Below are 25,251 nucleotides of genomic sequence, written 5' to 3' on the forward strand. Positions count from 1 at the left end.
GGACTTCCTGAAACTTTGAAGGCACGTGCCTGTGTTGGTGTTGGGATCTGATAGCTGGGGAGAGGGGATGAAACCAAACCTCCTCCCAGGGGGAAGGCCTGGTGAGGTTTCCTAAAAACAAGTTGGGAATCAGAGGATACACATTCCCCAAGGGGCTCCTGGCTCTCAGAAGAAGGGAGAATATTGAAGTGCTGGGGGTACTCACACAGGGTCCCTTTAGAGGATTAGCTTCTCGGGTACTTTTCCCTTGGGGTATGGAAAAGGGAAACTGAAACAGATAAACACATACTTGTACACACATGTGCATGGCAGCATTATTCACATCACCAAAAAGTGGAAACCACCCAAACGTCCATCAGCTTATGAATGGATCGACACAATGAGATGGACATGTAAGAGAGTATTTTGTGAACAGTTCTATAACCTCCTTCCTTCTTGTGTTATAATGCCCTTTTGGTTCCCCCAAATCCTTCAGTGACATTGGAGACACCAGAAGCACCCTGTGGTGGTGGGATGGAAGGAAAGAGAGGTGGTGGAGTCTCAGGGAAGGGAGGCCCACCCTATAGACTCCACTCCACCCTCTCTCATAAGACCATCAAGCACTTGTGAAGGTCACACCAGGGCTCCTGGTGTGCCCAAGACCAACAAGACCAGGTCCAGTGCAGGGCTGGGAGGGGAGAGGAGAACACAGCTCCAAGGAGTGGCAGTCACCTGGAAACGTCTAGAGCAGATAAACCAGACCAGATTTCCCAAATCTGTACAAGGGAGGAAGTGGCCATATTGGGGAGGGGAAAGTCTCAGAAGGGCCACACCATTTTATAGGAGGGCTCTCAAAGCCTTAGCTCAAACGAATGATTCCATACATGGAGTCTGTTACAGGTGAGGGCAGACTAGGGGTGGGGGACCTCCTGGGAGCTTTCTCCAAACACTGTTGCTGACTCTGGAGGTGAGGCCTACTGCACAACCCCAAGGGTGATTCAGAAGTGCAATCCTCACAGATGACCATGTGCAGGAAGAAGGGACTTAGAGTAACCTTGATCTCAATCCTGGCTCAGGCATTTCCTAGAGGTGACTTGGGGCAAGTTATTATTATTATTATTATTATTTTTTTTTTTTTGAGACAGAGTCTCGCTCTGTCACCAGGCTGGAGTGCAGTGGCGCAATCTCCGCTCACTGCAAGCTCCACCTCCTGGGTTCACGCCATTCTCCTGCCTCAGCCTCCCGAGTAGCTGGGACTACAGGTGCCCGCCACCACGCCCGGCTAATTTTTGGTATTTTTTTTAGTAGAGACAAGGTTTCACCATGTTAGCCAGGATGGTCTCAATCTCCTGACCTCGTGATCCGCCTGCCTCGGCCTCCCAAAGTGCTGGGATTATAGGCGTGAGCCACCACGCCCAGCCTGGGCAAGTTATTCTTTCCCCCAAATTCTCTGCACCTGTTTCTTTCTGTGTCAAGTGTAGACCCGGCCTGACCCTTGGTCCAGCCCCTCTGAGATCTATTTTATATATATATATAAAATGGATAGCCAGTGTAATCACCTGATAACTAATGGTCCTTCCAGGAGACAGATTCATCTATTCACTTGACAGTTACTTACTGAACACCTACTTTGTGCCAGAAATGTAAGAGCCGAAGGTTTTGTCCTCATTCACTGTTTCCACTAACAGTTCAGTGGCTGCATCAAAAGGTATTTTCAATGAAAAACAGTACATTAAATAATTTCAGCTGTTTGAGATGAAGTCCACTAACATGGAAATTGTGAATCTGTGGTATTTTGGAGAATTATTCATAAGTGGAAACTAAATAAAAATATAGCTTGTGTGTCCTCTTGACTCACACTGGAGTCATTCCCATGTGTAGACGACTTTCATTTGGGAATGTTGTCTCTAAAACATTCACAGAACCTTGCATACACAAAGATTTCTGGACCAGATCTTTCTCTGCCAGCTACAACACTGTCCAAGTTTGGTCAACAGTGCCAAATAGGAGGTTTAGCACTGTATAGGACACGTGACCTCTGTCCTTGAGGAATCAGGAGACAGGAAACGGGACTCACCTGCTGAACCTGGGAGCCTGTGCCTGAACAGGGGGATTATAATCCCTCCCCCACCTACCTCGAAGTAGTGCATTTTTTTTTTTTTTTTTTTTTTTTTGAGGCAGAGTCTCACTCTGTCGCCCAGGCTGGAGTGCAGTGGTGCGATCTTGGCTGACTGCAAGCTCCACCTCCTGGGTTCATGCCATTCTTCTGCCTCAGCCTTCCGAGTAGTTGGGACTACAGGTGCCTGCCACCATGCCCGGCTAATTTTTTGTATTTTTAGTAGAGACGGGGTTTCACTGCATTAGCCAGGATGGTCTCGATCTCCTGACCTCACGATCCACCCACCTCGGCCTCCCAAAGTGCTTGGATTACAGGCGTGGGCTACCATGCCCGACCAGAGTAGTGCATTTTTATTAAACTGCTCAAATCCTTAAATGATGAGGTGATGTATTAGTCTGTTTTCATGCTGCTAATAAAGACATACCTAAGACTGGAAAGGAAAAGAGGTTTAACTGGACTTACAGCTCCACATGGCTGGGGAGGCCTCAGAATCATGGTGGAAGGCAAAAGGCACTTCTTACATGGCGGCGGCAAGAGAAAATGAGGAAGAGGCAAAAGTGGAAACCCCAGATAAACCCATCAGATCTCATGAGACTCACTCACTATCAGGAGAATAGCACAGGAAAGACCAGCTGCTATGATTCAATTACCTCCCCCTGGATCCCTCCCACAATTTGTGGGAATTCTGGGAGACACAATTCAGGCTGAGATTTGAATGGGGACACAGCTAAACCCTATCAGATGGGGTGGGGATGAGAACAGAGAGGTAAAGAAAGTTGTTCATGTGTTCACATCAATGTCCATGAGATACTTGTACACACAGGACAACTGGGGGCTGGAAGAAAGAAGGAGGGGCAGAGAGCATGGAGCTGAAACCTCACGGCTGGATCTCAGCAGCACCTCATTAAAGCACTCACTCTCATCTGGACGAGGCTCAGACCTAACCAGGGTCTGCTTTCTTAGACAAGACCTGTTTGCCAAGAAGTGCTAATATTATACACAATTTGGATACACCCAGCACTAAAAGGATATTAAATACTGTCAGCATTCTAGGGGTTTCCGGATGCCAAATATCTTCTTATAAACCAAACATCTGGATCAATTTGAAATTAGAGTCCCAAGACAAAAATAGAAGGCAAAAGGGAAAATAATGAATCTCAAATTCAAAGGCAGCCTCCAATCTAGGTCAAAAGGCTGAGCCCTCATGAAGACAAGCCCTTTGGCCCCCCTCCCCTGGGCCCACCCACTCTCCCACTGTTTTCTTGCCCCGGGAAGCTGTGTGAGAACATGCTACTCAGGTGCCCCCACTTCTCCAAAGCTGCAGGGAACACTGACCAGCCAGCAAGCTCATGGTCTGGGAAACTTCCTTCCCTCTCTCCTCCCCATCTTTAATCAAAACAGATGTTCAGATTGGCAGTGCTGCCCTCTCTTTAGAATGCTTTAAACAGGCAGCTGCCTTGATGCCGGGTAGGGCTGGGCCAGGAGAACTCAAAAGCCTTTAAACATTATTAAAATGTTTTACTTAAAAATTAGATCAATAAACTGTCCATTCCCTGGGTGGTTGCACAGTAGTAAGCATCTTGCTTTCCAAGCATGGCAGATCTCGCGAAAGCCACCACATGCTCAGCAGCACAGAATCCAATAGCACCTGAGACCCATAGCCAAGGAAACAGCAGCCCGCAGCTGCCACAGTCAACTTCCTGGAGGACAAACGGCCATGCCACTCCTCATTCTGGAGTACAATGGCACAATCTCCGCTCACTCCAACCTCTGCCTCCCAGATTCAAGAGATTCTCCCCCCTCAGCCTCCCAAGTAGCTGGGATTACAGGCGCCCGACACCAAACCTGGCTAATTGTTTGTATTTTTACTAGAGACGGGGTTTCACTATGTTGGCCCGGCTGGTCTCAAACTCCTGACCTCGTGATCCGCCCGCCTCGGCCTCCCAATGTGCTGGAATTACAGGGGTGAGCCACCAAGCCCACCCCCCAGCTCTTTATAGAAAAAGATGGTAGACCTGTGGCACCCACCTCCCTGCCCTGACTCTCCCGAGGGGACAGAGTCCTCTCCTTGCTCAGTCTGGGGCTGGACTGAGGGAGTCCCAGAAGAAGAAGAGAAGGAAGATAGAGGAGGTTGTGCTGGGCTTCCTAGCTTGCAGCATGGCTGGCAGACACAGTCTTGGGGAAGTGGAGCCGGCGGCGGGAGAGGCAGGGTGGCCCGAGCCCTCTCTCATGCTGGCTTTGCTGAGCGTGGGGACTCCCGAGAAGGGGTCTCACAAAATCCACTGTGAGCTTGCCACTGGGCTGTGGAACACATAAATGAAAACCGAAGATGGTGCTTCATTCTGAGCTCATGTGATTTTCTTATTTATTTAAACTTCAGGAAGGAGAGCTAGAACTGGCTCCTTAGGATACCTCCCCGAGCCCTGGTACCCATCGTGTCTTCCTGCTCTGGCTCCTGTTTCAAGGACTTTGGAAGAACTGTCTCCTTGGTCTCAGACATCACGATACCCAGATCTCAGCTGCTCGCCACTGTGCGGCCGTCTGCAGGTGGCTCTATGGGGCTCCCCTCCATGGCCCTAACCACTGCGGGACTTCTGGTTTTGTAGCAGGGCTGGTTTGGAAATTCCTTTTGCGTCATCTCCAGTGGTTCCACGACAGGCTAAGGAATGGTGGCTGGAAGATGATGGACAAAACATGAATAAAAGGTGGAGGAACCTTGTGGGCAGGGTGGGGTGGTCCCCTCAGGGTCCGTCTACCACAATCCAAAATAGCATTTTCCCTTTGACAAACCTTGGGCCACCTGAGAGAAGACCTGGGGCTGGGGTCTGCTGACTGTCATCCCAGGCTACTTTGCCTTGCAGATGCCCCTGTCCTGGCTCTGTGACCTGGAGGTGCTGGTGGCCTCCACGGACATCCATTACGATATTTCCTCCCCGGGAGAGTCTCTGCCCCTTGCTCCATCTTTCTGGACTGAGGCCAGGCAGGTGCTGTGGGCATCGCGCCCTTAGTTGGGCGTAGACCTTCCCTTGACCCTTCTTTTGTGTTCTCCTCCCTTTAAGAAGCAGCTGCCCCTTTCTTTCCGCTGGTATGCAGTTCCTTGGTTCTCTTTGGAAATCAAGGGAATGGGGTACACAGAGGTCAGAAATGCCAAGAAGGGTGGAAACGGGAAGTCTGCTTTGAGTTACTCTGACCTCATCTCCCAGAGGCCTCTGTCCCTCCCTTAACTGGGTCTCTGCTTCAGTGGCTCCTCCTTGAACACAACCCTCTCCACCCCCACTCCTCCCTATCATGTTCTCAGGAGTTTTAAGCCATTCCTGGCTTGAGTTTTTCTTCCCGGCACGTACTGTCCACAGCCTGACATGTCCACATGCATCTGCTCATCCAGAGGATAAGCTCCACGAGGGGAGGAGCTGCCTGGGCTGCAGCCGGCTGGATTCTGTGCCTAAAACAGGGTGCTGCACCCCCTGGGTGCTTCCTGGCAAGCTGTTATTTCTGAACATTTCTCCCATCCAAGTACTAACCGGGCCTGACCCTGGCTGGCTTCTAAGACCAGATGGGATCAGGCCCCTTCAAGGTGATATGGCCATAGACTGAAAACGTCTTTCCTCTGGGAGAAACCTCACACAGAAGAGGGTGCAGAGGGTTGCCTGGTGGTCCCCAAAAGATAGCCATGTCCTAGAATCTAAGAATATGATCTTCTTTACAAAAGTAGGGTCTTTGTGGATGTAATTAAGTTCAGGAGGTAGAGATCAGATCATTCTAGATTATCTAGGTGGGCCCTGAATCCAGTGACAAGTGTCCTTACAAGAGACAACCAGAGGAGAGACCCACAGAGGAGAGGAAGAGGAAGGCTGCGTGAAGTGAAGGCAGAGGCAAGACCGGCATGATACGGCCACCGGCCAAAGGACGCCTGCAGCCACCAGGAGCTGGAAAGCAGCAAGGAAGGGTCCTTCTCCCAGAGCCTGCAGAGAGCACAGCTATCTGCTGGCACCTTGATTTCCAACTTCTGTCCTTGGGAAGTGTGAGAGAATCAACTTCTGCTGTTCTAAGCCACCCAGTTTGTGGTAATTTGTTAGGCAGCCACAGGAGACTAATGCAGGGGCAGGCACCACCACACCTGGATGCTGGGCTTGGTGAAACAGACCCCGCTATGGGGCAAAGAGTCTGCAAGGAGAGACAGACAATAATTAAGCGAGGAAAAAAGTGTATGTAATTACAGCTTGCGAAGATCTCGGAAGGAAACAGGTGGGATCGGGAGTCATGGGGCAGGGGGAGGGGAAGGCAGGAGTTGGCATTTCAGCTGCGGTCCAAGGTGGGGATCGGAAAGCGTGGCAGAGCCTGAGTCCGCACCTGGCTCCTCACCCCGGCCTCTGAGTCTACTTGCTCCTTCCCCTGTCCTCCACCCCACCGGTGGGATGATCTTTCTAAGCACAAATAATAGCAGTTGCCATTTACAAGGTGCCTACCAGGACAGCTGCAAGAGGGGACGTGGCTAATACTAATCCCCATTCTAAGATCAAAGAAACCAGGCTCAGGGAGGGTAAGTGACTCTTCCATGTTTAAACTGAGATCTGATCCCGGAGTCTGTTCCTGTTCCGCTGGGCTTAATGGACTCTCCTCACCATTCCCATCTCGCTCAAAAGCGCCCAGGTGTTGTCTGCTGTCTGACATATAAGACCCACGCTCCTTAGAGAAGCATATAGGGCCCCTCATCTCTCTGATTTCCATATAAATTTTCTTTCAATCTACTGCCACACCCCACCAGGGAACTTCCAATGTATCCACACAGACCTACTCACCTCTTTTTAGCACCTTTATGAACCTGCTTTTAATCATTATGTTATAAAATGTATTATAAATATTATACAAAATAATATGATTGAGATATTGTTACTGCCTACCATCTTTGAGCCCTGCTATGTGTCCTGCTCTGTGCTAGAGGCTTGGCCTGTACGATCAGCTTGTGGTTACAAGCGCCTCATGAGATACGCTTCAGCAGCTGCGTTTTATAGACAGAACTTAGGACCCTGGCCCGAGACTGCTGATTATGTGTCTGGGCCCGATGTGTTCTACTATATTCTGCCCACAATGTTCTTGTTTCTTTCTGCTAATAGCCATAACACCAGACATTTCACCTTCATGGCTTTGCAAAATACTTTTACATATTTCTTATTCTTTTTTTTTTTTTGAGACGGAGTCTCGCTCTGTCGCCCAGGCTGGAGTGCAGTGGCGCAATCTCGGCTCACTGCAAGCTCCGCCTCCCGGGTTCACGCCATTCGCCTGCCTCAGCCTCTCCGAGTAGCTGGGACTACAGGCGCCCGCCACCACGCCCGGCTAATTTTTTGTATTTTTAGTAGAGACGGGGTTTCACCGTGGTCTTGATCTCCTGACCTCGTGATCCACCCGCCTCGGCCTCCCAAAGTGCTGGGATTATAAGCGTGAGCCACCGCGCCTGGCCTACATATTTCTTATTCTTTATCTTTTTTTGAGACAGCATCTCACTTGTCACCCAGGCTGGAGTGCAGTGGTCCAATCACAGCTCGCTGCAACCTCGAACTCGAGGGCTCAAGTGATCCTCCCACGTCAGCCTCCTGAATAGTTGGGACTACAAGTACATGCCACCACTTCCGGCTAATTTTTGTATTTTTTGTAGAGATGGGGTTTCGCCATGTTGCCCAGGCTGGTTTTGAACTCCTGAACTCAAGTGATCTGCCCACCTTGGCCTCCCAAAGTGCTGGGATTACAGGTGTGATCCACCAAGCCCCTGGCACATATTTCATTTTATTGCAAAAACTTTCCTGATTATCCCCAGATGAAGATGTCTATCTTCAATTTGCTCCCAATAAGATCAGGGACAGAGGATAGCTGGGTGGAGGCTTTGGGGAGAGGCTGTGGCCCACCCAATCTCCCACAATCTCCATCAGTGCCCATCACCACCACACCATCTCAACAAAGCCAAAAATCCAAGTGTTCCAAACAATGAGCTCGCTATGCCACAGTGCAAATCCCTGGGTTGCTCTGAAAATCAGATCACCAGTGGCTGCTAAGTCCTCCATCTGAGAAACGCTGAGTCACATCCCCTGGCAGGGACCATGACCTCTGCTCCTGTCTGGCCCCCTCAGAGCAGAACTCCCCCACCTCCATGATCCTAGGGGCTCCATAAATGCTCCTATGTCTGATTTGACTGATACACTCGCCATTCGGGTGGGCTTAGGAAGGATGAGATACCGAACAGTACTCCTGCCAAGGCCCCCTGGCTGTAACCGCAGGGCTGGGCAATTTATGAAGTAGACAGGAGCCACACAAGCTCCGTTATCACAGTAACAGCCTTGTCCAGGAACAATGTTGCCTTTCAAATTGTTTTCCGCCTTGGACAGTGGATTTATAAACTGAACTGGTGGCTAGGAACAGAAGCCCATCTGCAAAGACTAAACGCCTTGTTCTACACGGGCCTGGTTTAGTATTATCCTGATAAGATAAACACAGATCATGGCTGGCTGGAGGTGGGTACTTTTCTATACGTGTCTCCACGTCTACTTTTACTTATGCACAGGCTGAAATCGGGGGACTGCTTTGCAAGTTCAAGGGAGAAGAAAAAGCCATTTTCTGTATCTCTTTCCAGAAAGGACGTTGAATGTAATTATAAGATGTTAGGTTTGTCTCTAAATAGCTCAGAACTAAACTGATGTGGTTACTCCCCAAAACCGTTTATTGCATTTTCAGTGTGGTAAAGTTGGTTTGCTATTGTTGATAATTGTTGAAGCTGGATAATGCACATACGGGGTTTATTATGGTATTCTATTTTTATGTATGTTCACAAGTCTCCATAATAAAAACCAAAAAAAAAAAAAAAAGGCAGTTGGGGCTGAATAAATGCTGTAGCTGTGTGATGAGCATATGGGGTTTTATGATTGTAGTATTATCCTTTTTGGGTGTTTGCTTAAAATGTTACATGGTTTAAAAAAGAAAAGTACTTTGGTTGAACAGTGACTAAAAGCCACTTTCCTTTTATTTATTCATTCGACAAATAGTTATTTGCGCCATATATTCTTCTAGCTACTGAGAAAACAGAAGTCCCTGCCCCGATGGAACTGGCATCATCCCCACGGTACAAACATTCCTCCAGTGTGAATACCTGGAGGGGCTTTCACAGCAGTGAAAGGGTAGCTCTGGGGTGTGGAGGTTGGTTCTTTTTTTTTTTTTTGAGAGGGAGTCTCACTCTGTCTCCCAGGCTGGAGGGCAGTGGCGCGATTTCGGCTCACTGCAAGCTCCGCCTTCCGGGTTCACGCCATTCTCCTGCCCCAGCCTCCCGAGTAGCTGGGACTACAGATGCCCGCCACCACGCCTGGCTACTTTTTGTATTTTTAGTAGAGACGGGGTTTCACCATGTTAGCCAGGATGGTCTCGATCTCCTGACCTCGTGATCCACCCACCTCGCCTCCCAAAGTGCTGGGATTACAGGCGTGAGCCACCGCGACTGGCCGGAGGTTGGTTCTTTGGGAGGAGACTGAAATCCCTCTAGACCATGGGTGTCCAATCTTTTGGCTTCCCTGGGCCACACTGGAAGAAAAAGAATTGTCTTGGGCCACACATAACATACACTAACACTAAGACAGCTGATGAGCTAAAGTAAAAAAATTTTGCATAGAAATCTAATAATGTTTTAACAAAGTTTATGAATTTGTGTTAGGCTGCATTCAAAGCCATCCTGGGCTGCATGCAACCTGCGGGCCATGGGTTGGGCAAGCTTGCTTTAGACTTTGCTGGGAGCTAGGGGCAAAGAGGAGCGGCCCTGGCCTGGCCTGGGAATCTATCCAGTCTGCTACTCTTAAGTACCCTGGATCAGCTCAGATGGAGGGAGAGGAGCTTCAGGAAGCCCCTGCAATGTGTGCTGGTCTATCCCTTCATTCATTAATAACAGTTGCCTCCTTGTCCCTCCTCTAAGGCCGAAAGGTATTTCTAGAAAGAGTCTAATCCACTCCTTGCCTTGGGGCCATACTGTAAACACTTGGGATAGATGCCTGCCTATCCCATATTTAAAGATCTCTGGGGACAGAGCAACCCTGAGACAGAGCTGGCAAGGGCGGCCAGGGCTGTGGATGTTGTCAGCCAGGGACCAGGGGACAAAGCCTTCTGTGTTGCTCTGTGCTGTTAACTCCACCGCATGTGATTCATCTTACTTGGCAGGGGATGGGTAGCTGAAATCCTGAAATCACTAGCCTTCAGGTTTGCTACCTACATCCACCCCTCTGGAGGCCCTTTTCAGATTCTGGGGTTGGTAGAGATCCACACCAAAAAAATCAGTCCGCGAAAAACCTCAACACAGGAGCTGGCCTGCTCCAGAGAGGTACTTCTGATACCTGACATACAGCAAGCTAGATCAGGGGTTATGGCGAGCTAGAACAGAAGCTCTTGGGAGACGAAGGTTGAATGTGTAATCTTGGTTGCCAGTCAGCTTGCCATCGTGCCCCTGGGGCAAAGGGCCATGATGCTGCTGGCTTCTTTGGTAGGAGATGGGCAAAGTCTGGGTCAGCATCTTTGTTAAAGTCCCTATTTCACATCCCGTGCTTGTTCTATTGCATTCTACCAGGACAAAGAACTTGACTGGAATTTTATTTTTTAATAGTTTTCCATTAAAAGTTGGGGTGGAGCGGTCATTTTAAATCTCAGAATCATAAAGTCATTTCTATCTAATCTTTGGGCAGTAAGTACAGCTGCCTCTGAATCACATATAGTTTGAAGGAAACCTAAAATGCCAGGAGGACATTTTACTATTTTTATATACAGCAGCCAACATCTGGATGTATTCAGTGGTTTCTGAACATCTCCAAGATATACCGCCATGAAAGGCGGGGCTGGGGATGGCCAGGGAAGGGACACAGGAGTCAGAATGCACAGCCCTGCCCCCGGGGTCCCCAGGCCTTAATGAAGGAGACAGAACAAGCAATCCAAGGCAAGGGCAAGAAAGGGGCAAGACAGAGGTGGGGCTGTGTATTAGTCTGTTTTCACGCTGTTCATAAAGACATACCCAAGACTGGGCAATGTACAAAAGAAAGAGATTTAATGGACTCACAATTCCACGTGGATGGGGAGGCCTCACAATCATGGCAGAAGGTGAAAGGCACATCTCACATGGCGGCAGACAAGAGAAGAGTGACAGCCAAGCGAAAGTTTCCCCTTATAAAACCATCAGATCTCTTGAGACTTATTCACTACCATGAGAACAGCATAGGGGAAACCACCCCATGGTTCAATTATCTCCCACTGGGCCCATCCCACAACATAAGGGAATTAGGGGAGCTACAATTCAAGATGAGATTTGGGTGGGGACATAGCCAAGCCATATCAGGCTGACACACGTGGTACACATGGGCCCTGCAGAACCTGCAGCCTGAAGCTCCACCAAGCTCAGATGGGATGACATGCTTGGGGGCCACATTCACCTTCCATCACATCCCATCCCAGTGGCAGAGCTGGGAAACTTTGGAAGAACTGGTCTCATTTTGCAGTTCTCACCCAGATGTTTGCCATGGTTTTGGCACTGCCAACAATGCCTTCCAGGAGGTTAAAGACTTGGAATTTTGCCTGAAAAGAGGGAGGTGTGGAGGAAGCTGGTCAAGCCTCGGAAGTGGGGATCTATGGGGGACAAAAACTAGCCGCTCTCTCCACTGAGGAGGGCACACAAGGACGTGGTGTTGAGGGACTATCTCCTTGTGTGGCGATGCTAAGCAGGAAGGCTGTGGGGCCAGAAAGAGCTCTTTCAAGAGATAGTGAGTGATGCAGTTTAAAGAACAGAGACCTGGCTAGGCATGGTAGCTCATGCCTCTAATCCCAGCACTTTGGGAGGCCGAAGTGGGCAGACACCTTAGCTCAGGAGTTCGAGACCAGCCTGGCCAACATGGTGAAACCCTGTCTCTACTAAAAATACAAAAATCAGCCAGGTGTGGTGGTGCATGCCTGTAGTCCCAGCCACCGGGGAGGCTGAAGCACAAGAATCGCTTGAACCTGGGAGGTGGAGGTTGCAGGGAGGTGGAAGTTGCAGGGAGCCGAGGTTGCACCACTGTACTCCAGCCTGGGAGACAAAGGGAGACTCTGTCTCCAAAAAAAAGAAAAAAAGAAAAAGGGAAAGAAAGAAAGAGGAAGGAAGGAAGGAAGGAAGGAAGGAAGGAAGGAAGGAAGGAAGGAAGGAAGGAAGGAAGGAAAAGGAAAAAAAAAAAAGAACATAGACATGCAGAGTATGGTGGCTCACGCCTGTAATCTCAGCACTCTGGGAAGCTGAGGTGGAAGGACTGTTTGAGCCCAGAAGTTTGAGACCAGCCTGGGTGACATAAAGAAACCCCATCTCTACAGAATGTTTAAAAATTAGCCAGCTATGGTGGTGCCTGCCTGTAGTCCCGGCTACTCAGGAGGTTGAGGTGGGAAGATCGCCTGAGCCTGGGAGATGGAGGCTGCAGTGAGCTGTGATCACACCACTGCACTCCAGCCTAGGTAACGGAGTGAGACTCTGTCTCCATAAAATAAAATAAAAGAGAACATAGACATTTCTCAGGGTGGACAGATCACTAACCTCGGATATACCAATCCATGTGCTCTCATAAATTCGCAAGCTAACTCTATCTCCTTGTGTTCTACTGAGTCCGAAGGTAGGAAGCTACTGTTTTTTTCTTTAGGCAGCACCTAGCACAGCGGCTGGCACATAGTAGGCCTTCAAGTGCTTGAAGCATGTACCACCCAGGGTGGTGGTCTCAACCAGGCCAATTTGGACCCCTAGGGAACACTGGGCAATGTCTGCAGACATTTTTGGTTGTCACAACTATGGGAAAGGCATCTAGTGGGAAGAGGCTAATGCACAGGGCACCCCCCGCCCACGACAAAGAATTATCCACCAGATGATCAACAGTGCCAAGTTCTAGAGACCTACAGTCTTCTGCTCTACTAAATGAGTTATCAAAGGACACGACAGTGCCAAGTTCTAGCCATCATTTTTGCACAAAAGCAGAAAGGGTCCATGGGAGAGTATGGGAATTTTTTCAGGGAATTTTAAGAGTGGATTCTGGCAGGGCATGGTGGCTCATGAATGTAATCCCAACACTTTGGGAGGCTGAGGTGGGTGGATCACTTGAGGTCAGGAGTTCAAGACCAGCCTGGCCAACATAGTGAAACTCCGTCTCTACTAAAAATACAAAAATTAGCCAGGTGTGGTGGCGCATGCCTATAATTCCAGCTACTCAGGAGGCTGAGGCAGGAGAATCGCTTGAACCCTGGAGGTGGAGGTTGCAGTGAGCCGAGATCATGCCACTGCACTCCAGCCTGGGTGACAGAGTGAGACTCTATCTCACCAAAAAAAAAAAAGGAAGAAAGGAAAAAAAAATGGATTCCCTCTGTCTTTGTGGGTTTGGGAGTCAGAAAGAAAGAAGACATAAATGGGCTGTCTGATCTCCTGAGCTCCCTTACCGCCCCATCACCAGACACCAGCGCTGTCGTTCGGCAGGTCTTCATCTGTCTGCCTCTTCCGCCCACTTGAGTTTATTTCATAGGCTTTTCCTGAGATATTAGGGGGTTTCCATCAGGAGTGGATCCCTTCCAAACCACAAGGCAATGAAAAGTCCTGCATGTGGGACTGATGTGCTGGTGTGTATGTGCTTTAGGAGGGAGAAAGACAGCAACATAAACCCTGTGCATCAAAGCCAAATCCCTCTACACTCAAGTTCCAACTTGCAGAAACTTTTACAGCCAAGTAATGACATGCAAAGCCGATGGCCTTTTAATTATAGCAGTACTGTGTGGGGAGAAATAGGAGAACTATTATAATAAGGAGACACAGTAAGCAAAAGAACACCTTTGAATGGGCATTTTCTTGCTGGGGTAAAGGTAACATGGGGGGTCTGGGGGGCGATACCCCATAGGGTTCCAAGCATGTCACCCACATTCTTTGTCTTGACAATATGCCCGTGAAACACACAGAGTAAGGTTTCCTGTCCCCACTTTTCTGATGATCTGTTTCTCCATGGCCAAACTGAAGTCCAGACAGATTCAGCCCTTAAATCCATTTCGGAAAACTGTTAACATCTATGGCCAAACGAGATCAACTCAGAGTTTTCAGAAACCAAGAACCTGAATGAATATAGGAGAGGTTTAGCTATCTTCTATCTCGGTGTCTCCTTGGGAGAGGCTTAGAAATTAATTTCTCTGTTTGATGATCCCTAAACAGAGGAACCCACCTCATAATAAGAAAAACTACTGGCCGGGCATGGTAGCTCATGCCTGTAATCCCAGCACTTCAGGAGGCCGAGGCGGGTGAATCCTTTGAAGCCAGGAGTTCAAGACCAGCCTGGCCAACACGGTGAAACCCCATCTCTACTAAAAATACAAAAATTAGCCAGGCATGGTGGCATGTGCCTGTAGTCTCAGTTACTTGGGAGGCTGAGGCATGAGAACCACTTGAACCTGGGAGGCGGAGGTTGCAATGAGCCGCGATCATGCCACTGTACTCTAGCCTGGACAACGGAGCAAGACTCTTTCCAAAACAACAACAACAATAACTATTATTTTTACCAGAGGGTACCTGCTATTTGCCCAAACACTGTATTGAGCATTTTAGACACATTAACTTGCTAATTCATTTAATCTTCTTATAGGAGATAAACTATTATCATCCCTCACTGACAGATGAGGAAACCAAGGTACAGAGATCTCGAGTCACTTGTTCAAGACTACGTAGCTAGTAAATCGCGGCACCTTGATTTGGACCTAGGAAGTCTGACTTCAGGGTCCTTGCTCTAACGTGGTGCTAAGCACCCTTTTTGGAGAACAGCTCCCCACTTTTCCCATCATTTAGATTAAGGAAGTCAAAGACGCAGCTAGATTCACCGGTCCTAAGGAATACCAGTAAAGATGAGGACGCATGTTGACAAATCCCTTTTCTTTGATACGCTTTTCAGTGGGTCCTGTGAGGCCCTGAATTTTATGGTAGACTCTATGCATAAAGTGATGCTGTCCCTCAAAAAAGCCAAAGCGCCATCTGTGTGTATTTTATCCACAAACCAATGGAATCAACCATGAAGGACCAAGGGTATGAAGGTCCCCTCTCACACCTTAGCATGACCTGGCAGTTCCCTGGGGGCTCCTCTTCCCCTCTCAGTCTATGTGGTTCAGCTGGGGCTCCAGTCCAAGCTCTAGGGACTAGACTGTGACCCTACCCTGAACAATGGGTGCAACTCCATCTCTCTAGCTACAGTGATTGGTCCAAGAGGGAATAAGTGGCCCAAGTTGGTCTATTAGGATTCCAAGGGAGCTATTGAGAGGAGACGGTCTATTTTGTTTGGACTTGAACCTGGGAGGATATAGGGCTGGAGTCATTAGCAGGAAGCCATCTTAACACCATTAGAAATGGGGAATAATGCCTATGCTGAAGAGAGCACAGCTGAGAGAGAGAAAAAATAAGCAGAGACCTGATGATATAATTTGAGCCTCTGGACCAAATTGTGCCTAAAACCAGCATCCAGACTCTTCAGGTCCATGAACCAGTAAATTCTCCTTTCGGTTTAGGACAATATGAATTGTGTTTCTGTGTCTTGCAAATGATATAAATGAAACCTAGAAACATGTCATTAAAGGAGATGCAAAAGTACACTATAATGATACTTTTATAGTGAAGACAGTGGGAAAAAGGCAGTTATCAAGGTCCTGCTCCCTCTCCCCCAACCTTTATCTTGAAGGAGAATGTAAACTTTCATAGAACATGAGAAATGTGGTTGAATTTATATGTTCCATATTAATAAGTACAGCTGATTGCAACTATTATCAGTAAATTCATAGAACTGGTTCCTGTGTGAGTTATTTACCCAACTGCATCAATCCTCTCATCCACAGCGACAATGTACCCTTGACATCAGCTGGCCATTTGTAACGATAGGATCTGGGTGATAGGCTGGATTAAGGGTGAATGGGTTGGCCCATCTCTTCCACCTGAAGGTCAACATCAAAGTTGTGGCACCCTAGCAGACGGAGGGCTACCTAACTCAATGGCAGAGTTTGGATTTTGGAATCAACCATGAAGGACCAAGAGTATGAAGGTCCCTGCTCTTGCATTAATGTGACCTAACATTTCCCTGGGGGAACATTCTTCACCTCTCAGTCCATGTGGTTCAGCTGGGCTCCATTCTGAGCTCCAGGGGTCAGACTGTGAGCCGACCATCAACAATGGGTACAATTCCATCTCTTTGTAGTGAATGTGCTACATTCACTAGAGGAAAAATCTTTTGCCTGGATCAGTTACTTACTTTATTAATCCTGGATCCAGAGAGCAAAGATCAAGGAAGCACATTTCTTCCTCCCAATGATTCTATTCTCTGTACATTTTGTATTCCAAGGCCTCCAGAAATTTTTCAGCTATTTTCTGGTCCCCAGGACATGGCTGCCAGCTCTCTGCCATCCTGGGAAGTTTAAGTGTGAGGGACCAACTGGCCAGATGGAGCCTCAGGTGTTTGTGAGCTGCTGGAACTGGCAAACAGCTGCCTGCCGACACCTTGGGTTTCAGATGTGGGGTGTCATCGTGTTTGTTTTCCTGCTGATTGAATTATTCATGCCTCATTTGTGCACTTCCCTGAAACAATCTCTTCTGGATGCATTTAGAAACTTAAGTCTCTGCGGTTTGTCTGGACTGGTTTCTATTTGAGAAGAAGGGGAGTTTGCTTGTCTAAGGCAAAGAAAAATGGGTTGTACACACGTCACAGCATCCTTGATTTTCTGTCTCATATACTTCTTTAGTTCTCTCCAGGAATCAGGATTCCTGATGGAATGCCTTCATTCCCTTTGGAAACTCCCAGGGGAGCACAGGGGCAAGTCTTGCCAACTCTGTAGTGTTCCTAAATAATTCTCAATTCTCAAAGAACACTCTGGCAAAGAAAGAATGGGAAACACATTGCAAGCTTAAAGGGCAGTGGCAAAACAAATAATTACTGAGCCTGTTGGTAAACAGACCCAAAGAAACAAGTGAATTCAGCTTGTTCACTCTTGCCTGTCAGACAGAATTTAATACCATCCTGTTTCTGTTTTTCTTCCCCTCATGACCCAAGTTAGAGCTTGCTTAATTTCTGTTTACAATGTAAGTCTCATGGGGAAGAAGGGGGAGAGGTCTGGCCAGAGTGGGGAAAAGGATCTACCTTCCCAGGGAGAGCTCCCTAAGGAAGAGTGGTTCTCATCCTGTCTGCCCAACAGCTACCTGAAGAGCCCGGGCCCCAGCCCAATCCAATTCAATCAGAATCACTGAGCGACAGGGCCCAGGCATCAGTATTTGAAAGTTCTCCACTTGATTCCAATGTGTAGTCAAGGTTTAGAACCACTGCTCTAGGGCCGGGCTCTATCCAATATGGTAGCCATGGGTTATGTGTGGCCGTTGAGCACCTGAAATATGGTGAATCCAAATTGAGATGTGCTGTAAATGTAAATACTTACTGGATTTATGAGAGTTAGTATGAAAAAGAGAATGTAAACAATCTCATTAGCATTTTTGTTAGGCCAGGCATCATGGCTCATATGTGTAATCCCAGCATTTTGGGAGGCTGAAGCAGGAGGACTGCTTGAGCCCAGGAGTTACAGACAAGCCTGGGCAACATAGGAAGACCCCCATTGCTACAAAAAATTTTTCTTTAAGTAGCTGGGTGTAGGGGCCCACACCTGTAATCCCAGCTACTTTGGAGGCTGAAGTGAGAGGATCATATGAGCCCAGGAGTTGGAGGTTGCAGTGAGCTATGATCATGCCACTGTACTCTACCCTGGATGGCAGAGCAAGACAGAAAGAGACCCCGAATGACAGATGTCTAAAAAACAACAAAGAAAACAAGTTTTGGTATACTGATTACAACTGAAAAAATGTGGACCTGTCCAAGTGAGAATATGTATACGTGTATAGGCAGGGAGACACTGGTGGTACTGGAGGGCAGACAGGAAAGCAAATAAAGATCACTTAAGGAGGAGAAAGATTGAAGAGCTCCTGTGTCATCAAGCAACTATGAACACATCATCATCTCCACATTTATGAGTTGCACAAAGTCCCGATCATTCCCTTTGGCACCCCACATCCACACAGGTACACATCCTTGTTCTGTTATATTAAGTCAGGGTTCATCTTGTTTCCACCAAAGAGAAAATGGTTAGGAAGGCAAAGGTATGGCATGGAATAATAATTGCCAAGCAAAAGCCAAAGTTCAGCCTTGAAGGCTCTTTTTATCCATTCTTCTCAAGCATGGCAAAAATATCCTCAAAGGACAACCAGTTTAAATGATAAGGGTTTTATCAGTAAGAGGCAAGTCAATAGAATTTAAAGATAAACACATAATCAATTCTAATTTCTGCAGAACAATAACTACACTATAATAATTTTGTACCAGACATGGTAGTCAGTCTGCTTGCCAAGTCCAGTGTACGGAACCAGGCTGCTCCACTCCAGTTCCAAGGTTCTCCTGGACTCTGGACATTGGCCACTTGCCCTGTATCCTGCTTGAGCAGCCCCAGCAATTCTCATGTGTGATAGTTAATTTTATGTGTCAACTTGACTGGGCCAGGAGGTGCCTAGATATTTGGTCACACATTCTGAGGGCTTTTGGATGAGATAAGCATTTTAATTGGTACAGTAGGCCAGACTGCCCTCATGAATCTGAGTGGGCCTCATCCAAGTAAGCTGAAGGCTTGAACAGAACAAAAAGACTTATCCACTACCAAGTAGGAAAAGGAAAAATATTCTCCAGCATACTGCCTTTGAACTAGAACCACACCATCAACTCTCCTGGGTCTCGAATCTGCCAGCCCACTGTGTGAATTTGGACTTGCTGGCTCCCATAATCACATGAGCAAATTCTTCATAACAAATCTCTTTATATATATACACATCCTATTGGTTCTGTCTCCAGAGAACCTTGACTGGTACATCATGTCATTCTTGCCTATAGCCTGTTACCTCATCTCCTAACATCAGGGATGGTCTCAGGGACCCCCAAGCTCAGGAAGACCCATGGCCACAGCATTCCTTGTCCATTCTTCTACAATCTCTCTGCCCTTTCCAATGAGAGTTCACTCAGCAGTTCCATTCAGTCTCCTTGAAGATATTCTTCCCAACCCATGACTGAGCATCACGATTGACTTGTTTTGAGAAGCTATAGCTAGCTCAATGATAAGCCTTGGATTTGCTTTCTTGCTTTCGTGTGTTGTTCACTTCCTTTTCACTTTTGCTTCTGCGGCAGCACACGGCTCACAAATCATAATGCATGAACTTTGCCTTTGGCTCTGTTTTCTGAGAAACCTAGGCAAAGCCTTTTTCTTTTTTCTTTTTTTTGAGATGGAGTCTCACTCTGTCACCCAGGCTGGAGTGCAGTGACGCGATCTTGGCTCACTACAAGCTCCGCCTCCCAGGTTCATGCCATTCTCCTGCCTCAGCCTCCTGAGTAGCTGGGACTACAGGCGTCCACCACCACACCCAGCTAATTTTTGTTGTATTTTTTAGTAGAGACAGGGTTTCACCATCTTAGCCAGGATGGTCTCAATCTCCTGACCTCATGATCCACCCACCTCGGCCTCCCAAAGTGCTGGGATTACAGGCATAAGCCACCGTGCCCGGCCAAGCCTTTTTCTTTTTAAATTCACTCGCCCAATGAGGAAATAGCTGAGCACTTTTTTATTGTGGAGACAGGGTCTCATTATGTTGCTCAAGCTCCAGTGATCCTCCCACCTCAGCCTCCCAAAGTGCTGGGAATACAAGTGTATGTCCCCATGCCTGGCTTGAGCTCTTTTCTGATAGGTGTGCTCACCAATTGGCCCAGGTGTGGACACCTGCCTCAAGAGATCTGATGTATAGGCTGCTCTTTCACCTATCGCTTGAGGGTCTCTCCTTGAACAGAGATGAGCTGAGCCAAATATCTTCCTTCTTACTTAATTAAAACTTGATAAAGAAAAAGGTATTCAATGGACAATGGCTGTTGGGCAAAGAAATGATGAAGAAAGTGTGTGTGTGTGCATGTAAGTGTATGAGAGAGACAGAGAGAGAGAGAGAGAGAGAGAGAACTTTCCAGGTTCAATTTCAGTTCATGAAGCTGAAGATTTTCTTGCCCTGTTTCCTGTGTCCTTTCAATGAATGTCCCTTTTCACTTAAACTAATTGCTGATCAACCTGAACTTAACTCTTTTATAAGTAACCTGCTTTTCCTATCTGGATGGTTTTGTGATATTTTATGTATCAACAACTCAAAAGTTTTCCCAGGATATGTCACATTGCAATTTTCTTTTCATTAAATTCAACTAAAATGTGGTTGAGTTCTTTTGAGCTGCATCCTCAGATTATTTTCCCCTCAGGTTCCAGAGATTTTATTTTCAATTATAACTTTGATTGTTGCTCCTGTTCAAATTGATCTGGTTGCTCTTTGAGGAACATGCAGAAATCTCTGGGTCACCTGTTCTGCCAACCACACCTATTGCTTCTCCTGTCTCCCTTAATTTCCCTCTTCGTCCTTTGCTTACAGGGAGAATGTATCATTTTTCTTTCATACAGCCAGCATGCTTTTCTACAATGCCAGTGCTGTTCTTATCTCCTGCCAGTGACTTTCTACTCTGGCACCATGATTTCAGTTCCACTGTGGTTCTGATTTTTTTAATCCACCCACCTTTGTTTTCACCTTGATTTGTTTTCTTTGAATCATATCCTGTTATTCTTTCATCTCTGCTTTGGCTTGAATGTGTATGTCCCTCCAAAATTCATATGTTGAAACCAAAAACCCAGTGCAGTAGTATTAAGAGGTGGGGCCTTTGGGGAAGTGATTAAGTCATGAGGGCTCCACCCTCACGCATGGGATTAGTGCTCTTATAAAAGAGGTTGAAGGGAACACCCAAGTCTTTTTTGCCCTGGGGTTCCTCTTGCCATATGAGGACACAACAACGTGCCATTTGTAGAGCAGAGAGCAAGCCCTTCACCAGACACAGAATCTTCTGGTGCCTTGATCTTGGACTTTACAGCCTCTAGAACTGTGAGAAATAAATTTCAACTATTCATAAATTACCCTGTCTATTTTGTTGTAGCAGCATGAATGATCTAAGACAATCTCCACCTTATAAATCTTATAAATTGTTGATTTTATTTCCAAGAAACCACACAGTGTCTTCCTAGATTATTTTAGTTGAATGAGAATTTGATTTTTCTTCATCCAACTCCACTACTGGCTTTAAAATTAGGGGAAATTCTGCCCAGATGTTGCTGTCTTTATTTTTAGCATTGTTGAGCAAGTTTTCATCATTTTAATGTCTTCACACAGGGCTTCTGGCAAGATGCTGTTTTAAACCAAGTGGCCCAAAGTGATGCTCCTAGAATACAATTCCAATCACATCCTCCCTCCCCCTTTTAAAGCACTTTAGTGTCTCTGCTTTGCTCGAGATAGAATTGCACAACCTTCATAAAGCAGGCAAGGCCTCTGATGATGTGGGTCCTGCCTACCTTTGCAGCCTCACCCTTTCCTCCTTCCCCACCTGCCTGCCTAATTCTTATGCAATCCTCAGGACTCCGCGTGGTTGCCCAAGGCAGGCTCTGCTCATTATTCCCTTATCCATTCCTCAATAGGAAAAGAATCCCTGATCCTTGGCTGGACATATGGTTGCATGGAATAAAGACAGCCTCCCTTGCAGCTAGGTGAGACCATGTGACTAAGTTTCTGGCTAAAAAAATGTAGAGGGGAAAAGATGGGTGCAACTTCTGGACAGGTCCTTAAAGGGGGGAAGTGTATTTCTTCTTTACTCCCTCTCCTCCATCCCACTGTTTGGGATGTGGAAATGATGGCCAAGTACCACTGTGGACCAAGGAGCTAGAGATGGTAAAGTAGAAATCTAGACACAATCTAAGTCACAGATGACCATGGTGTCATGCTACTTAACTCTAGGTGAGAGAGAAATCAACTTCTTATTTATACCATTATAAATTTGGATTCTGTTACAAAGAGCAAACCCATATTCTAAATACTACAGAACTGGCACTGTAAGTGGAGTACTACAAGTAACAAGACCTAACCATGGGGCAACAGCTTCCTGGAAGCCCTTGAGTGAAGGCGGTGGGGACACAGGAACATTCAGGGTACAAAGCTGGAGATTCCCATCAGGTTGAGCAAGACCGTGAGTGACATCTCCCCTGGCTGCCCCTCGATGGTCATAGCTCTGGGGGGAAACTGTAGGAAAAATTCAGATGTGTGGCATGTGCTCACTTTTAGAAAATTCCATTGAAAGATATGAACAGCCAGAAATGGAAAGGAATAGACTTGTGCAAGAAAAGAACCTTTCTCTGTCTCCTGCTTTCTAAATTGATGGGAAGGCCCTTAATTTGAGAAAATACTTCTGTACCTTGAACAGAAGCAGTTAAAATGAAGGCTGCAAAGCACAGGGCTCAGTAAGGGATTAGACTGATATCTTGTCCTACGAGGTCTGCTGGCAGAGGTGGGACAAAGAGTGTTGCCTCCCCACGCAAGCACATTTGTTTCAGAAGACTCAAAGTTGTTGTCATTAAGCTGAGAGGGAGCAGATGGGCTGAGCCAGAGACCTATAGAGAAAGGACTGGGTCTTCAAGAAGGAAGACAGACAGGGGACAGGCTCCAAAGACATGTGACATATGTGGACTTCTTCTCCCTGTTGTCATCTGCCTGTGGCAGGGCCTGCCTGTCTATTTGAGCTAGCCTGCCGGGGGATGACTCAGTCAACCTTGCTGGGCAGCGTAAGGTCTTTACCAAACGCTAGAGGCCAGTTCTCACTCCATCTTGAAAGACCAAAGAAAAATAACAACAAAGGTCAACCCTCCCTTTATTTTTTTTGAAAGCTTCTACTGAGTTTCAGTATAGAGTTTTTGTTTTTTAATAGAAGGTGACCTAAAAGGCAATATGGAGAGAACATCTGCAGGATGTCTTGGATCCAGCTAAAATTTTGGATGGCCTTACCAGAAAGCAGTGTTTGTGAGTTTTGATGTTTGAATTTTCAGTGTGCTTTGAAAGGTGTCCAGTGCTTTGCCAGGCAACATGAGGAACTTTCCATAAAGCTTGAAGGTAACCCTCCCCTAGAAAGCTGCGGTGCTTCCTTGTTTCTTCACCCACAAAGACCCTTAGTCAAAGGATACATATTCATGTATTTTACTAGACCACAGAGTGAAACATTTAAAAAAAAATTTTTACCTTGAAAATCTATATTGTGGGTCAGAGTGGAGATATGATCAGCAGCAGCCCAAGGGACAGGCCAAGGAATCCCGGATCCACAATAGGGACAGATAAGACATGACACGAGGGCACGGGGAGAGGTGAAGTCAGTCGGTGTCAGGAAGGCAGGTAAGTCCAGGGCAGGAAACCAAGGTCAAGACCCTGGAGATGAGGGGGCAATGGACAAGTCAGTGCCAATAAGGAAGGATGGATTAGCAGCTCAAGATTCAAGCAGACAAGACAGTCCTAAGAGTCCAGGTACAAGGGAAGGTAAACAGGAAGAAGCAGGTTCCAGCAGGCAAGACATGGCAGGCACTGAAGCCTGGGGTGATAAGATTTAGCCCGTGGAGACTTCTGAATCCACAGACCAGGTTTGTAACAAGGTAAGAATCTAGGCTGAAAGATTAGGAGCCACAGTCCTAAAGCTGGGTCAGAAACTGGGTAACGAGGTGGGAGCCAAGCACAGGTGAGCGGCAGCATCTCCGTTTCTCCATCCACAAAGGCCCTTGGTCACCTTGATAGTAGGCCCGCATCTTACAAAGCAGGAGCTCCTCCTGCACTCCCAGCCAGGGCGTAGATGGGAGAGTTTCCAGGGGGAGGCAGCAGCCCCACACCACTGTCCTAGACAAAGTGGGGGTCATGAACCACACTACCCTTAATACAGATCAGTGATTGCCAGGTCAACAGAGTGAAACCTGAAGGGTTCTCATACATTGCCCTTAACTCAGTCATCAAACTCCTCTTCTTCCTCCTCCTGCCCTGCATCCCAATCTCTGTGAAAGGTATTAATAGCCAACTAGCTGTACACATAAAAAATCTGGGAGGGGTTTCTAGCCATTCTCAACCCCTATATCTAATTGGACCCCGAGTCCAGTTGATTTTATTATACTTACGAAATGGTAAAACCAAATTCTTCCCCTGCAATGTTCTATCACCTCCCTGCCATCCGTCATCTGAGGGTGCTAATAACAGCTATAACTTCTCTCATTCCAGGGCTGTGCTAGATACTTTGCAAGTGCCCTCTCGCTGAATCCCCCAACACTTTGACCCTGGAGCCATTCATAGGCCCATTATACAGATTTTAAAAAGCAAACTGAGGCCCAGAGAAGTTAAATGACATTTCAAAGCTCACCCAGCTGGTAAATAATAATGTCAGGGACCTCAAATTTAGATCTACAGTCGACCACAAAGGCCGTGCATAGATATTAGGTTTGCCGCAAAATTGTGGGTTTTGGCCAGGCGCAGTGGCTCAGGCCTGGCGTGGGGGCTCAAGCCTGTAATCCCAGCACTTTGGGAGGCTGAGGCGGGTGGATGACCTGAAGTCAGGAGTTCGAGACCAGCCTGACCAACATGGTGAAACCCCGTTTCTACTAAAAATACAAAACTTAGCTGGGTGTAGTGGCATGCACCTGTACTCCCAGCTACTTGGGAGGCTGAAGTGGGAGGATCGCTTGAACCCAGGAGGTGGAGGTTGCAGTAAGCTGAGATCACGCCACTGCACTCCAGCCTGGGTAACAGTGTAAGACTCTTTCTCTCAAAAAAATAAAAAATAATAATAATAATAATTGCACCAGCCTAATACTTTTCAATAATGGGCTGCCAAAAAAGGAAGGAAGCAGGTAAGAAGCGCAGCAGCCAAGTTCGTAACCCTGTTGTTGGCAGTGTCAACATCCACCTCCTGCTGAGTGCCTGCTATGCAACCAGAATCACCCACGGGCTTTCCTTCCACTTTCATTTACCCCTTCAGGAAATCCCATTTACAGATGAGGAAACTGAGCCTTAACAAGGAGAAAGAGCTTGAGTTTGCACACCATGTCTCTGTTGAGCCTCCCTGGTAAAGACCAGAGAACACCACCTTTTTGTGATTATGGGGCTGTCCCCAAACCCGTCAGGAAGGCGGATGACATGGTCTGCAGCTGTTCACCTCCTGCGGACTGCCTGGTTT

The 25,251-nt window shown here is 47.2% G+C and overlaps 1 protein-coding gene across 8 annotated transcripts in view; it reads right to left on the reverse strand.

Moving 5' to 3' along the window:
- SLC39A11 (solute carrier family 39 member 11) overlaps window positions 1–25,251 on the reverse strand; it is a 463,694-nt gene that overhangs the window by 37,212 nt on the left and 401,231 nt on the right. For 2 of the 8 annotated variants that reach the window (XM_058428499.1, XM_058428500.1), the window contains exons 8-9: window positions 4,889–5,203; window positions 4,515–4,771 (exon numbers count right to left, since the gene is read on the reverse strand). The exons of the other annotated variants lie outside the window; for them this stretch is intronic. In XM_058428499.1, the coding sequence (XP_058284482.1) occupies window positions 4,675–4,771; window positions 4,889–5,203 (412 nt within the window). In that variant the 3' untranslated portion in view covers window positions 4,515–4,674. Of the gene's footprint in view, window positions 1–4,514; window positions 4,772–4,888; window positions 5,204–25,251 lie in introns of those variants that run through there. 8 annotated transcript variants of the gene reach the window in all.

This window comes from Hylobates moloch, unplaced genomic scaffold (genome assembly GCF_009828535.3).
Source record: "Hylobates moloch isolate HMO894 unplaced genomic scaffold, HMol_V3 SCAFFOLD_15, whole genome shotgun sequence".
NCBI classification, from domain to species: Eukaryota; Metazoa; Chordata; class Mammalia; order Primates; family Hylobatidae; genus Hylobates; species Hylobates moloch.